Source organism: Excalfactoria chinensis, chromosome 2 (assembly GCF_039878825.1).
Source record: "Excalfactoria chinensis isolate bCotChi1 chromosome 2, bCotChi1.hap2, whole genome shotgun sequence".
Classification (NCBI taxonomy): Eukaryota; Metazoa; Chordata; class Aves; order Galliformes; family Phasianidae; genus Excalfactoria; species Excalfactoria chinensis.
Window position 1 is genome coordinate 123,012,641 of NC_092826.1, and position 13,594 is coordinate 123,026,234.

Consider the following 13,594-nt stretch of genomic DNA (forward strand, 5'->3'; position numbering starts at 1 on the left):
TTTTTCTTTTTTTGGCTAGGAGTTCTCTAAGCAATTTCTTTTGAAAAAGCTTGGCCAAAAAGTAGCAAATGTGTAAGCAGCAGGGTTTGTTAATCACACACTAGAATTACTTCTTTCAGCCTTCTCCAAAAGAGAAAATGGATGGATGATTCATCTCTGAAAAGGTTTACAATCTCAACACTTAAGACAGACAAGATGGCTTTCTATTCCAATGTGATAAATGAATGTTCATTCATGCTGTTGACTTCTACCTGTGCTAACTACCTGTGTCCATCACAAACCTTGAGTAGTTTCTTGTAAAAAGAAATAGCTATACACTCATTACGATGTACACTGAAATTGTCCACACTGATACTGATGGAAAATACGATATTCTAGAAAAATCATCTTCATACATTTACCGTATTCCTTTATTCCATTTGTGATAATCAATTATAATTAAACATACATAAATATAATGCTACAATATGATGAAAAGCACAGCAATGATAGAAAGGTAGTAAAGTCCTAGGCTGTAGCAAGAAAGGATTTGCTCAAATACAACAGCCACAAAATCAAAGAAAAAAATCCACTTACCCTTGTAAGGCCTCAAAGTAAGCAGGGACCTCCAGCAAGATATTAATGAGCCCACTGCCAACCCTTAAATGAGGTCTGGGAACGGGTGGAGCCAGGATCCAGATGTATGTACCTGAGCTGCCCTGAGCCGGCCCTGCCTTCCCATCAGGTGCTCAATCACTGGTTCAGTCCCTGACTTAGCATTTCCGCTACAATGAACAAGTTCCAGTATAGGTATTGGGTGTGATGTGAACAGTGCAGAAATAATTTCTCCCCCTTCCTCCCTCAATTAATTTGTGATGAGCTAGGCAAGCTGTGTGCTGTAGGAGAACAATTAGCAGATGCTAACTCCATCAAATCAAAGAATTTGAGGCCACAAGACCTTTAATAAAGCACTAGGTGGCAGGGACTGACAGAGCGGTCTTTCAGCAAGACTTTGCTGTTCCTGTCAGCAATCCGTAGCTCCTCTGGTTTTGTATCAGTCTCAGGAACGAGTCAGGAAGAAAGAGTCAAAAAATTATTCTCTGTCTTCCCTGTATTTTCCCCTGAATGTCTTAATGTCTCTCCAAGCTGTAGAAACATAAAGTGAAATTCATTTTCTTCTCAAGGCTTTCTCTTCTGCACTCTTGTAATTGTTATATGGGTTTTCAACACACCCTACATCTTCTCTCATTCCTACTTTCTGCATCTTGCTATACAATAATTAAACCACAGTGCAATTTCAGTACCACATTCCTTATTTTTCCACTCAGCAATCCGATTTCAGAATCGACATCCTTCTGCTACTGAATTTGGTGCCTTTTTCCCCCCTCACAAAAATAGGAAGAAATGGGCCCTGATTATACCATGTTCATTTATTCTGATGTCTTCCTCAGTCTACAATTTCTGTTGCCCTTTCCATTACCATAATTTCTCAGTTATGTGCTTTCTTTTCTTCTGTACGTGCGTATACATGGCTATCCAAATACTTATTTTCTTATTCCTACTGCAATAAATCTCTCCTAAAAATCCAGTTTCTCTAAGTAAAAAGGGCTTTCATGTCTATAAAAATTAACTGGATTGAAATAACAGTGTAACTACTCTCATTTACATTCAAAATCCTCATGCACCTCTCTTGTTCTTTGAGAATTCTGCCCAACTTGAGTTAAATTCAAGCTTCATAAAACAAGGAAAACAAATAGCTGAAATTTCAAATTACATTTCTTTTTTGGAGGCCCAAATCAAGACTGAAACACTTGGCATGTTCTGGCAATTAGTTCTGCTTCGAGTTTAAGGCTGAGCAGTGAGCCTCAGAGTATGTCATGCCTTTTGTCAGCTTGGAAAATCTTGGTCTTTATGTCGCAGTCACTGCTAAAGACGCTGCTGAGAGTCATCAGTGCTATTGCCATTAAGTGCAGTGAGTCAGAGCATTCCAGTTGGTTTCTTTTCTTTACGGGATGGATTACATTTATTGTTATACCTATGAAAGAACTGAAAAACTTCCAGTTCTCTGCTCTGTGCTGCTAGAATTTTGCATGCTGTTTGAGACAACCCCACAACTTGGGCAGAGGTGTGCTGGCTTTGGAAATGATTGCCTGTTTTGGTAAAAGACAGACAAAAGGGGACAGAAAATACCCTGCTCTGCCAACCAGAAACCATAAGAGAGGGGAACTTTGTGTGCAACAGTAATAATAGCATGCAACTGGGTGGCACAAGTCATAATCAGAACACTTCCCCAGTGATGAAAAACCCACCGGTTTCATATCATTCCTCTGACATTAAAATACAGTACTGCAGAAAGACGTGGTTAGCCTTGAGTGTGTCATGTACTCATTTCCTTGTAAAAATCAGTGGATACTTATAGACATTTGCTGTGTTTTGTAACAGTGACAACTACCATAGGCAATGCAATTTGAAAAATAACTTTCATAAAAGAATTTTCAATTCACTTCCTGAGATCATGAATTCGAGTTACTCAGAAAAGGAGGCTTATGGGCCTGAACACTTAGGTGTCAGTAAATTTGGGGGTTCACAAACCCACAGCAGCTTCTCTCAAGGCTCTTGGGGTTCAGAAAAAGCAGCTTTTTCTCTGTGCTCAGCAGAGGTGCTCTCAGCACAATGTACAGAGCTGGACCAGGCTGCGGGGAGCACCATCCTTCCTCCAGGCTCAGCTACACCCAGCAACCAGCCAGAGGGAAGGACTGCCCCAGCAGAACGGTTACAACAGAATTTACAACTATTTATTCGGAAATGAGAACCTGGGGCCTTTCTGCTTTCAAAACCAGAGAAGCCAAAGACTTCTCAAACCACAGCTGAAAGAGGAAGTGCTCTTTTCACCAGAAGATATGGCGTTCAGTCAAGCAGCAGCTCCAGCACTTGTGTGTCTGAATATTATGGAGATTCCCTATTCAGCTGCTGCAGGACATTAACCCTCTTTCATATTCTCCTGTTGAAGCAGTCCTTCTTGCACAGAGAGTGTTCAATATTCATGGATCTGGGGGAAGTGTGAAGGAAAGCCTCTGTAGGCCGATGCCTTCCAGTCCTTGCTCCCTAAAGGACTCTGGGCTGCTTTATCAAACTGACAACAAAGGGAACTGCATTTGCATCGCAGGATGTTTTGGCTGGATGTCTTAGGCTTACGGGTCATTATATACTTTCTGGGGAAGAAAAATAATCATTTCACACTTTAAAGCAGAACCCTCACTAAAACTACAGGAGTCCAATTGATGAAATTATTCAAATTAGTTTAGTCAAGGTCTGGGATAATCGGAAAGCACATTCCAAAATGTGCTACATGGACTAAATTCCTTTAGTTTCTTGCTGCCTAAGTCAAATTGAAAATGTAAGGAAACTGTGAATGCCATGATTTTCAGTGATGTTTTTGGAAATACAGACTTTCCAGACTATTACAGGGATTTTTTCATTCTTAGTGTAGCAGATTTTCAGTACATAGCAGTACATCTGCATCCTCTTGGCTGCAGCCATCAGCTCCCCTCTGCCCTCGCTCCTCAGCTCTCTGTGATTCCTGCAGCTATGGTGAGAAGCGGTCTTTCCTGACAAGTACTGTGGAGATATTTCAAAGAGGCCAGTTCACATTCCCCTTTGGGCTTGGGATGCAAATGTGGACTACATTCATTGCAGCTGTACAAGAAACTTCCTCCATTTCCGCACCTGTGTAAGAGCCCACCAGCAGAAGGTACAGTGGGGTTTATTGTAGTCCTTATAACTGAATATCTTTGCATTTTTAGGGAAATTTCGCAGAGAGAAACAGCAATGAGGCAGGTGGCCAAGAGCACATATGGCAGCGCTGACACAAACATATGAAAATTATATCCAAAACAAGAGGGAACGAGGTCCTGTTTCTTTACCAGAACAAACACCTCCCTGAATTTCAGGAGCAGAGCATTGTCGGAACGAAGGATGGCAGTTGCATTTGTGTGCCATAAGGGCTTTGTGGAGCATAAACAAGCTGTGGGTCATTAAGAGAAGCAGATGGAGCCAAGTGCACCTTAGCAGCCCAGCAATCTGTGACAGCTCTGGGTGAGCGCAGTGTAGCATCTTCCCTCAGGGAGTCGCTTGCTGCCTGCCTCTGTGCTTTTTGTCTGTGTTCCTTTACTTCTCATCGCCATCAGAACCAAACTACAGCACAGAAAGGAACACAGTCACTGAGCAGCCAACCAAAAATCTCCCACTACAACCTTAATTAAATATATGGGCTCCAATTCTTCCCATAAGGTAAAGCACCTGAAGGGCAATAGCCAATCCCACTGTGAGTTGGGGTACGGACATCACCTCACTCCCTGCCTGCTGCTCATGTTCAGGTTTATCAGAACTCCCAACACAGACATTGCTTCTGCAGGACTGCAAGTTAGAAAAACTAAAAGCAGTGGTAGCATTATATCCCATAAATGCAGATATCTTTGCATTGTGTCAGTCACTTTTAGAGCAAGGAGGAAAATGGTGTCACCAATCAGATGCATCAGAGTGGGATAGCTTCCTGGGAGAACGTGCCTTGGGCAGCCCAGCTTGATGTTCCCTAAGGGACAGGGATCTCAGCACCTCCCTTACGCCACTCTGCACTCACGCTGAAAATGGTCTTGGGGAATTCTTTTACTGATGCTCAGGTTTTTCCCATCGAATGTTATGCCAATGCTATTGGTTCTCCTGTTTCGCTTGGCAGCCCCACTGCGATAGTGCAGCTGCAGTAGAAGCATGAGGCATGTCCTGCCTTTGAGGCTCTTTGGGGATCATTTCTAATGAGCTTTTTGTAAGAGCACTTTTCTGAAACAGTGACCGTGTGCCCACAGAAAACTAAAAGCAAACAGACCCTTGGTGAAAACCGCTCCTGCCCAACCCCAAGTGACCAGGAGCCCAGCGCCCGAAGGCAGAGCGGTGCCCCTGCTGCAGCCGTGGCAGTGCCGCAGAGCCCGTCCGCAATGAGCGCAGCTCCGTCGGCATCAAGGAGGCTGGGCGGGACCCCGGGCGCTGCGGGGAGAGCGCTGAGCCCTGAGCACAGGACGGGAGGCTGTGGGGTGCCGTCGGAAGCAGCTAACCCCAAACCTATCGACAGTTCACGATTCTATCTGCCTGCTTTGGATGTCCGGTAGCCATTAGTGAATAGCGAGCATCGCTCCCCCGATCCCGGTGACTTTCAGCAAGCTACGGAGAAAGGTACGGAGCTCGCACAAAGTTGCACAGACACATTCTTAAGCACTCGGCCCGTGCCAGGAGCGCTGTCGGAGCACCGCAGCCCGTCCTACCCTCGGAATCACTGCGCTGTCGGAGGGGCGTAGGGCCCCAAAGAACCTCGGCAATCTCCCCTGGTCCCGCCGCCTTTGTCCCCGAGCCGCCGCCGCGGCCCCCCTCCCCCCGCCCCTCCCCGGGTCCGAAGCGGCCATTGGAGACGGACGGGGCGGGGCGGGGCGGCGGCGCCCCATAAGAGGGGCCCTGAGTTGGGGACACCGCCCTTCTTCGCCCGCCGCGCTCCGAGCCCCGCTCCGCTCCCGGATTACAAAGCCGCTCCGTTCCTCGCCGCCATGAGCTTCACCAGCAGCAAGAACTCCTCGTACCGCCGCATGTTCGGCGGGGGCAGCCGGCCCAGCAGCGGCACCCGCTACATCACGTCCAGCACCCGCTATTCCCTGGGCAGCGCCCTGCGGCCCAGCAGCGCCCGCTACGTGTCCGCCTCGCCCGGCGGCGTGTACGCCACCAAGGCGACGTCGGTGCGGCTGCGGAGCAGCATGCCGCCCATGCGGATGCACGACGCCGTGGATTTCACCCTGGCGGACGCCATCAACACGGAGTTCAAGGCGAACCGCACCAACGAGAAGGTAGAGCTGCAGGAGCTCAACGACCGCTTCGCCAACTACATCGACAAGGTGCGCTTCCTGGAGCAGCAGAACAAGATCCTGCTGGCCGAGCTGGAGCAGCTCAAGGGCAAAGGCACGTCCCGCCTGGGCGACCTGTACGAGGAGGAGATGCGGGAGCTGCGGCGGCAGGTGGACCAGCTGACCAACGACAAGGCCCGCGTCGAGGTGGAGCGCGACAACCTGGCCGACGACATCATGCGCCTGCGGGAGAAGTGAGTGCGGGGCCGGGGCTGGGCGCGGGGCGGGCACCCACCCCTCCCTCACCTCCCTCACCTCGCCCGTGTGTCGCTGCTTGCAGGTTGCAGGAGGAGATGCTGCAGCGGGAGGAGGCCGAGAGCACCCTGCAGTCCTTCCGACAGGTGGGCGCGGCCGCCGCGGGGCGCTGGGGGCGGAGGGTCGGGGCTGGGGCTGGGGGCCGGCTCTGCGGGCTGGCTCTGCCCGCACAAAAGGCGCAGCCCCTTGTTCTCCCCGTTGTTTTCTTTAGGGGGGTGCCGCAGTCCGGAGGGGAGGGCGAGGCTATTGTCCCACTTTATCCCGGTCTAGCCGGCTCCACAAAAGCGCTCCGACGTGGAATCGCTTTCTGATCCAATAGTTATGAAAAGGCGCAGCCATCTGCGCGCCGGGCTGAAGGGTATTAATGGTTTCTATGGGATTCACCGAGGAATGCAGATCCAGGCATTATGGCCGGTGTGGTGGCAGCAGATTGAAATAATGGATCCCTTTGTGTTGGAGGGGAGGGTGCCGTGGGCTGCATTCCTACCAAATGTGTAATGGTGGGGGCCACGTTCCTGGGGGAGACTCTGTAAAATACAGAACTCAGTTCTGGATGAGCCACATCAGTTTGTGGCTCTCAGGAAACTATCCCAGATTTGAAGTATTTCCTATCAGTGGTGTCTGCTGATCAGAAGCAGACAATGGTTCCTTGGGATGAGCTCACAGCAGCTGTCTGTATCCCCTTCATGTGCATTAAGAATGTAGAATTCAATCCCTTATAAGCAAAGATGTTAACTTAAGATACAGTGCACCGGAGTTCGCTCGGTAGGAAGCTGCGGTGTCACACAGCTGAACCAAAGCCGATGTGACAGCCAGAACCAACTGTGAATTCTGCAGAAAGTTCTGAGCTCAAGTTTTGATTTGTGCAAAAACAGCTCTTGGATTGAGGGCTGTTTGGACGAGCAGACGTTTAGGAATGTGCCTTCTCAAAACAAGATAACTTCCTGAAAACTGCTGGTGTGAAAAAACACTGCTATCACTCCTCTGAGCTGGAAGCAGCTGCCCTGTATCTCCAGACAGCTGGGCGCAGGCTGACCATCCTAGAGCTCTCCATAGGCAATAGTAGGTGTCACCACGTAGGAAGCTGTCATTTGGTTTTTAACATTTCCCTGGTGGTCTTAGTGGGGCAGTGAGAGTCTGGGAATGAGGTGTCCACTGACATTCTAGGGGCTGAAGCTTGAAATAGCAGCTCCAGGTACTGCCTTTAACCTAGGCTGCTGTGTTGCTAGGGCTGAGCCGATCCAAGTAGTTGCCAAGTCAGTGCAGATGCATTTCCCTTTTTTGTTTTAAATTACTAGAGTTCAAGCACAAGCTCCTTTGGCTTAAAACTAGTTTAATCATGCGTGCTTCTCTGGTGCACTTCAAGGCACGTCTTCCTCTCTCTCCAAGCGATGCAGCTTTGTGAAGGCTGCGGGCTATTATGTGAGCTGTGCTGTGCGTGCCTCACATTCATTGTCTGCTTCCCTGCCCTGTCGCTCAGCCTCCAGCTGCTCTGCCCATGCACTGAGCCCACGTAACCACTCAGCTTTACATGTTAAAAGTGCAGATCATTGTCTAAGTTGATCAGTGGCACAAATAGTGCATGCTGCTGAGTTTGGTTTGAACAAAAGTATACCCAGGTTTTCCCTGCCACAAGAGTAGTTCTAACATGCAGATTTAGAAGAGAAAGTACAGCTTGACAGTTACTGATTTTTTTTTTTCCTCTAAACAAGAGATGCCCGGTTACTTTCCACATATACTGTGGGGTGTCCTGTATCAAATAAGCCTAGGGATTTGGTGACTACTTCGTGCAACGAAAGAGGCATCATAATTAGTGAGGAAGTTATGTACCGCAGCTTTGTCAGATGCTCTGACAGCAGGGAACAGATCTGAGCCCATGACAAGGCACACAGGTCAGCCCTTGGCTAACAAGGGGTTTCCTGAAATAAACGAGGATGTTCAGCCATTAAAGACTCTCTTCAGATAAAATCAATATGTAGTCAGTCCAATTACTCATATGTGTGACTGAAACCTTGTTTGCTCAGGCTATTAATAACTTTTTCATCTACATGGCTCTAAAGTGTGCAGAGTAAGTGCACTTAGCAAAAATACAGTAAAATACACATTAAGTACTGAACAAGCCTCCAGTTTAAGATGCTTTCTGCATATTAGGAGTTGCTAAAACTTCTGTAGCTCTTTGATTCAGGGGAAGAAAAAAATGAAATCCCTTTTAGTATTGAGAGTTGTGCAAAATCCACTGGAAAGCCTTTGGATTTCTCGGTAGTCATGTAAACATGTTAGGTCATAGTTGTGTAATTTCCTTCTAGAATGGTCTTGGAGTTTGTTTGGGAGGAGAACAAACGCGTTAAGGAATTTTTTTTTCTGAACTGGAAAACAGAGCCAAGATGAAGTGTGGTCTGCAACTGGAGTTGATAAGAAACTTTCGTAACACATCAAAGGGGCGTTCTGCTGCATAATGAATGCTGGAGAATTCTTCTGGTGCAAAAGCCTTAATCCCAGGATAGCAGTAATCCAAAGGATGGCGTCCTGGTAGTCTAGAGCAAACTTTTCCTGTTTCAGAGGTGTTGTAATAGTGAGCACTGCTGAGTAGGAATGTTTATATTCTGGACAAAATACAGACTGGCTGTAATGCAAGTTGTGAAAACAGGATGCTTATATTAATACCATAGGAACATAACCGGGCAGCCAATGTGAAAGGATGTCTTCACTTTATAAAATGCTTTACTTGTGTCTTTAAAATGTAAGAAGTTTCTGATCAATGGTTAATTTTCAGTTATTTTTTTGAACAAATTAACACTGTTTCCATGTAACATTCGTGGCATATCATCCCTTGTGCCTTAAATGAATTTTTGCTGTTGATTAAGACTATCTCTGCCCAGCAAAGGGTGGAGTATTTGCCAGCTAATGCGAGGGTGTAGGCAGCAGTGACTGACTCCATTTGTGTTTATGCTCATACCTTTTCCTCCAGGGACGTCTGTCAAACTGCTTGGGGTAGTCTGTGGTCCTTACACACACATCCCTAGATTTAACAGAGTGCCTTCAAGTTGTGATCTGCGGAGCCAAGGGGCTCTGTGGTGCGTCTCTGAGGAGTCCAAAGGAGATGAACAAAGTGTTCATCCACCATGATGCGTGCCCTTGGTCACAGTCAGCAGTATCATAGCAAAGATGATATTTTCATATGCTGCATAGTTCACAAAGTTGTGATAAAGCAGCATCTAGTGATCTCTGAGGCTGGGGTTGGAAGGAGCAAAAAATAGGATTACTAATTGTTCTCTCTGATCAGGATGTTGACAATGCCTCTCTGGCACGCCTTGATCTTGAGCGCAAAGTTGAGTCCCTGCAAGAAGAAATTGTCTTCTTGAAGAAGCTTCATGATGAGGTAAGCTGAATAATGAGATCTGTATCTGGGCACTGTCAGTCAAGTGAACAAGTAAACTCTCTGGTTCTGGCCCCAAGTCCTAACCTATGCATTTTCTGCATAGTGTTGTTTATTAACACTGTCTACTTCTCTCTAAGGAAATCCGGGAACTGCAGGCTCAAATCCAGGAACAGCACATCCAAATCGATATGGATGTTTCTAAGCCTGATCTTACTGCTGCCCTGCGTGATGTTCGTCAACAATATGAAAGTGTTGCTGCTAAGAATCTTCAGGAAGCTGAAGAGTGGTACAAGTCCAAAGTAAGTAAAATGTGTTGTAAGATTATACAGATGCAGCAGGCATTCAAATGAATTTTAGGTAACAGCTTTGCTGTAGCACTCAGTGTTCTTTCTGTACTGAATTCTTGCACAGCCACAGAGTAGGGTAGTCTTTAAACTATCGATCTGGGAAGAATACAGTTGGAAAAATTATTTGTGCCCTAAGTGCAGCATCAAACTAATGGGCTCATTTCCTGTTCTTCCCTATTCTTGTAGCTGGAGGGAGTTCTTAAGTATAGACTTAAGAAAGGGATGAATAAATGCATGAAAGGATCTGAAACATAACAATCAGGAATAGAAAAGTTCAGTGTGATGTTCACGTTTAAATATTTCATGTGCTAGAACTTCCCTGTAATGGCTTCAGTTGCTTCCAAATCCTGGGTCTAGATGTAGCCTGTAACACCATTTTTGTGAAGAGTTATGCTAACCAAACTGGGTGTTTCCACAGTTTGCAGATCTCTCCGAAGCTGCTAATAGGAACAACGATGCCCTGCGCCAGGCCAAACAAGAAGCTAATGAATACCGCAGACAGATTCAGTCTCTCACCTGTGAAGTTGATGCCCTTAAAGGAAGTGTAAGTAGATGTTGTTCTTTCTGATGCAGCTATTTAAGCACTATGCTGTAGTTCAGTGGATGGACATGGCTGCAGCTGATCTCCCATACAAGACAACAGTGTACCCATCCTTCCTGAAAAAGACTCATTGGGCTCCATTTGTCTGCATGTACTGTGTAGTGCACTGCTCAGATTCCTATACTGAATTGGTCTTTCTCAAGGTGTAAACATTACAGAATGAGCTATAAGAAGCCTGAGGGAGCAGTGGAAAAGTGCAGATTTTGCACTTTCTAGAATCTAGTTGCCTGAAAGGCTGGCTTGAAATGGAGGTAACTGTATAGTACACCTGTAGACTCCCTCACCAAGTACTATCTGCATGCTGACTTGTACTGTGTGTGTTTGGCTTACTGTGGGGGTTTGCTTTGCTGTCTGGTAGCATAAATGTGAAACATGTCTCATCAGACACCAGAATAACACACTCGCAGGGCTTCACAAGGGGAGGATAAGATGATAAAAGGGGACATGTTTGAGCCTTTTCAGAAAGGACACTGTCGTTCAACTTCCCTTTGTGCTTTTTCTTATAAGTTATGAGGGGCATTGACATTAGAAGGAGTGGCTGAACTGTAGCTGTACTTGACTTTATTCTCTCCCAGAATGAATCCCTGGAGCGCCAGATGCGTGAAATGGAGGAGAATTTTGCTGTTGAAGCTGCTAACTACCAAGACACTATTGGCCGCCTGCAGGATGAGATTCAGAACATGAAGGAAGAAATGGCTCGCCATCTTCGTGAGTACCAGGACCTGCTGAATGTAAAGATGGCTCTTGATATTGAGATTGCTACCTACAGAAAACTGCTGGAGGGAGAAGAGAGCAGGTAAAAATCACATGCAGACACCTACTTTCTAGCAGTTACTGTTTGAGATTCTGTACCGTTGTTTGACTTGATCCATCTCTTCTTTTCCTTCAGGATTAACATGCCTATTCCAACCTTTGCTTCTTTGAACCTGAGAGGTAAGCTGCTTCATTTGGGTCTGTGTAGGCAGCTGTTCTTAATCTTTAGCAAAAAGGTCATGCATGGTTCCTTTTACTCTAGTAATCGAACTGGTATAAATGCAGCAGAAAGTCATTCTTACACACAACTACAGTATTTGCAGTTACTTAATTTTGGATGAGAGGTGGTACTTTATTCCTGGGTGTACACATAAGGAAATATCAATATCATAACAAATGATTTGGATTTCTGCTGAAGCTGCTTTAAGAGGAATAAGGAGAAAATAAGTAAAGCTAGTTTATCATTCATTATCATTCGAAGAGAAGAGAGTTTCTTCATATACTAAACTGGGATTCTGAAAGCAGGTACTGACGTTGGTCAGTTTGTTGAGGAGGCACTTCATTCACACTTTGGTAACAATACATTTTCTTCTGCAGAAACCAACATTGAGTCTCAGCCAATGGTTGACACTCACTCGAAGAGGACACTTCTAATTAAGACTGTGGAAACTAGAGATGGACAGGTTGGTGGTAACTTCTTTTTTTCTTTTCAATTTCTATCTCAGCTGGTTCCTTTGCCCAGTTCTGTACTCTGTGCCACTGACTGGTGCAGTCAATACATGGCAGTGTCTGGCAGTCCAAGCTGCATGGCTGGGCATGCAGATGTAGCAAATATACTTACGTGGAACAGACCACAAAACAGATCTGAGAACAGCTTAGTGGCTGACAGCCTCTCCTTAGAGGAGATCTTAGGTTCAACTGAGTTGCAAGTTTTCAAGATTTCTCCTGTCACATTAGAAAACTGTTGTAGGAGAAGCATTCATTAGGGGTGGAATAGTGTATTTGGACTAAATTCAAGTTCAGATGGTTAAGCATGTGCAGGTACTATTTAAACTTCTCATTCATAGGCAAGTGCTGATATCTTAGTGCACATGTGCCACTATTTGTTTCAGTTGTAACTCTTTATAACAGCTGTCTTAAGCTAATGCAAGTGTTTGTTTTTCAACAGGTTATTAATGAAACTTCCCAGCATCATGATGACTTGGAGTAAAGCTGAAGTGAAGATGCAGATTTAATGCAGGAGAAATTCTTACCAGCAAGGGTTTAAAAGTTCATGTCTTAAAGAAAGAAACAGCTTTCAAGTGCCTTTCTCCAGTTTTTCCATGAGCGCAAGATTATTATGCTAGGAAATAGGTCTTAGATCTTGCAAACTGACTCTCCCTGAAGGATTAGAGTTTACAATGGAGTCTAGTTTACAAATAGCAATATCTTGTGCTGCAATACTGTTTTTAAGTATCTGAATTTAATAAAACTGCTTTTTCCAGCACAGTATGAGCAACCTGTCGCTACTTCAATAAATCTTTGGAAAATGGCTCTTGATGTGTTCTAATTTAACTTCATGACTTTCTGCAAAGCCATAACTTAATGCTGGAATTACTATACGGTTGATAACTCCAGTAATGATTGTGTGGAATATTGTTTTCAGATTAACTAGACAAACTTTTTTTCCCCATTTAATGCTTAGGTTTTGGAACCAATTAAAATGGACTATAACTGGCAGATGCATAATGTATTGATACTTCTTATCAGTTGAATAAAATGATACTTCAAGCTAATAAAAATTAATCTTGCTTTCATATATCAGTTATCCAGTTGATGAGCTAAGAGTACTCAAAATACTTTGGAGCTAAGCTGTATAAAATGTGGTAGATAAATGAGACACGTAGCTCATGCACACCCTTATCTGAGACAGCACCTTTGCAAAATTAACAGCTGACTTGATGTATTGACTTCACTTTCCAGGAAAGATTAGTTCCCAAAGGCTTGACTGTACTACAGAAACTAAAAATGAAGGCTTCAGCTGAAGTAGTGGGTTACGGAGGTGATATTTAAAGGGAAAAGAAGGAAAACAGCTTTCCCTAGCTGTGCTGTAATATCAGCTCTTTCTGAATGCTTTTCTGAAAGAGATCCTCACTGATCTGTGTTTTCTGCTGAAGATCAGCCTCAGTGCAGCAAAATGGGGGCAACTCCCATCTGGACTAACAGCCTTCTGAGTGAAGGGAGAGGTTTCAGTTCTCAATGAAGGGTTTTAGAAGAAAAGCAAAACACTTCAAATTAATGTAGTCAAGATACAAAAGTAACCTTCGTTCTGCATTACTTCTTCTGTAAATCTTTCTGT

The 13,594-nt window shown here is 45.2% G+C and overlaps 2 protein-coding genes across 2 annotated transcripts in view; one reads left to right on the forward strand and one right to left on the reverse strand.

The window, feature by feature from the left end:
- TRDMT1 (tRNA aspartic acid methyltransferase 1) overlaps nucleotides 1-6,263 on the reverse strand; it is a 42,155-nt gene extending 35,892 nt beyond the window's left edge. Inside the window, exon 1 of the mRNA XM_072328304.1 lies at nucleotides 6,177-6,263. The gene's annotated coding sequence lies outside the window, so the exon portion shown is untranslated. The remainder of the gene's footprint in view (nucleotides 1-6,176) is intronic.
- VIM (vimentin) lies at nucleotides 5,479-13,037 on the forward strand. Its single transcript, XM_072328298.1, has 9 exons — nucleotides 5,479-6,115; nucleotides 6,202-6,262; nucleotides 9,460-9,555; nucleotides 9,693-9,854; nucleotides 10,321-10,446; nucleotides 11,079-11,299; nucleotides 11,393-11,436; nucleotides 11,854-11,939; nucleotides 12,425-13,037. Exons 1-9 carry the CDS (start codon nucleotides 5,571-5,573, stop codon nucleotides 12,464-12,466), a joined length of 1,383 nt encoding a protein of 460 aa, XP_072184399.1. The 5' UTR covers nucleotides 5,479-5,570; the 3' UTR covers nucleotides 12,467-13,037.
- Nucleotides 13,038-13,594: the final 557 nt, after the last annotated feature.